This window comes from Cyprinodon variegatus, unplaced genomic scaffold, assembly GCF_000732505.1.
Source record: "Cyprinodon variegatus isolate N-32 unplaced genomic scaffold, C_variegatus-1.0 Scaffold2261, whole genome shotgun sequence".
Lineage (NCBI taxonomy): Eukaryota > Metazoa > Chordata > Actinopteri > Cyprinodontiformes > Cyprinodontidae > Cyprinodon > Cyprinodon variegatus.
Window position 1 is genome coordinate 3,121 of NW_015152714.1, and position 2,284 is coordinate 5,404.

General features: G+C 38.8%; 1 protein-coding gene across 1 annotated transcript; it reads right to left on the reverse strand.

Moving 5' to 3' along the window:
* Position 1: 1 nt before the first annotated feature.
* On the reverse strand, positions 2 to 2,169 carry LOC107080731 (dynein light chain roadblock-type 1-like; the record flags this gene model as incomplete). Its single annotated transcript, XM_015368937.1, has 3 exons — positions 2,033 to 2,169; positions 1,445 to 1,520; positions 2 to 118 (listed from the first exon to the last, which is right to left on the reverse strand). Coding segments are annotated over exons 1-3 (196 nt in total), but the record flags the coding sequence as incomplete, so codon positions are not given.
* Positions 2,170 to 2,284: the final 115 nt, after the last annotated feature.

Consider the following 2,284-nt stretch of genomic DNA (forward strand, 5'->3'; position numbering starts at 1 on the left):
AGGTCGTCCTGCTGGTCCAGGTCTCTCACGGTGACCCGGGCCTTCATCACCAGCTGGTGGGTCAGAGCGGAGTACTGCAGCGTGCTCTGGTCGTCCATGGTCGATTTGATGGGAATTCCTGGAGAAAATGACAGAAAGGGTCCGGATCATAACAGCCAGGAATGCATCATGGGAACCACTTTAAGTATTAAGCTACGTTCACACTACAGGTTAAAAGGCTTGGTTCCGATTTTTTGCCAGGTCTGCTGCTTTTGTGTGGCTGCTGGCATGAACGTCTCAAATTATGACCCCCATGCGCAAAAGAACAATTACAAAAAGTGTCAAAATTCGGTGTCAATGGATGGATTTAAGTAGTTAAGCAGTGGAAGTAACCGGATGATACGGCAGACAGTGTGGAAAAGGAGACAGAGGAGAAAGTGAGCTGAACTATTAATTACAGCTTTTGGAGGAGCAGTGGCTGCAACAATGGCTCAATCAAAGGTTGTTATAATTGCCTCCACCAAGGAGGTTTTGCTTTTAGTCAACTTCTTTTCTATCTTGTTCTATTGACAGCTTCAGCATCAGACTCAAAATAGTCAATAAACACAGGAAAGGTGAGCCACACATCGCTTAAAGTCTCAATCTGCTGATAAAAAGAGAAAGCCGCGGGAATGAAGAAGGTAAGAGCAGAACAAACACCAGAGGCTGCAGACACACGCTGGGCTTTATTTATCAACTTATGGAAGGATTTTAAGGAAACTGTTGCCAAAAAGTGTCCCTCATAACAAGGAACAATTATTAGGATTTAGTAATGATCCAGATCATGCGTGAGTTTTAGCTATAAGTCATAATATGGGGCAAAATTTGCTGCTTGGCAGAGGTCTGTGCTCTTCAAGTGCTTTTTATAGTTGATAAATAAATTAATCATTGGAAGATAAAAATGAAATAGCAAATTTAAATTAGCTCAAAAATTTATGATTGTGTGCTTGTCTATTTCTCTTGTATTTCCCTCTCTTTCTTTGAAACAATCTGGATTACAAAAGGTTTTACTCCACTGCATCGGCCTCCACTCAAACCTCTCATCTCTTCCTTAGCATAGGAAGTAGCATGAGAGCCTCGTCACTGAGGAATAGTGAGGCGAAGAAAAGCTGGTTGAGATTTGGAAAAACAGACATTAAACTGGTTTCAAAGCTGGTAATGAAAACATACTTTGGGTTCAAACCAAATTACAATAATATAAGTAATTTCAATAACTTCTGAGAAGAAAATGTGTTATTGTGTCAGGCCTAGCTATAAGAGATATAAGCTGAGATCCACTGGTGGCATGTGTCAAAGTTCAGATCTCTGAGTAAAGTTAAAACGTTTGGAGAAGAACAGAAATCAAAAGGTTCCTTCTAAGATCAAATGCTGGATGTTCTAGTATATCCAACCTGCATCCTACCTGTTCATTTACACACAGATTTACCTTCAGAATTGACGATGATGATTCCCTGAACTCCTTTCTGACCCTGGATCCTCTTCAGAGTTTCTTCGACCTCAGCCTGAAAAGCAACAAACAGTAACTGGTTTGACTTTGGTATTCTGCCCCCAGTTTTTATTTTAAACAAAACAAAAATCTCAGCAACACGAATCCCTCCTTTTTAAATAAATACAACAGGAGGAGCATGAAAGCAGTATAAATGAATATAACTTTACTATAACAAATATAGAGTAGCTCTGCGCTTTCAGTGTCTGTGAAGAGGCGAGAAAATGACACCATTATTAGAACAGCAACAAAAACAGTGATAGAACTGCGACTAATATTGATATGATGCCAACATAAGTATGAAAACCAATAAAACTACAAATATGTGAAGTTAGAACGAAAATGGTAATAATAACATAATATTATTCAACTGTCTATTTAAACATGTTCTGAACTAAGACAACGCCCGGCTAGCTTCTCTGTGCTAGCCATAGTTAGCATCCTGTTAAACCTTCGAATACATTCTCACACAGCAAGCTATAAACAATTCCTTTACAAAATTAATAAAGTAAATTGTAAAAAATTTACCATTTTTACGTTTACTGGGAAAGTATTGTGTCGAAATCTGAGATTCTGATATAAAGCTGATATTTAGCGGTTAGCCCTGCTGTGTATTTAAGTTGTCAGGAGCAACGGAAGAAAAACGTTACAACAAATTACTACTTCCGGTTCATATGCCATTATGGTGCGTTCAGGTTCTAGGAAAATAGTTTGAATCAGCCTGTGTTTTATGAGAATTATATGCTTGTGGAGAAATGTCATGGGCCGTGAGTAGTGAGG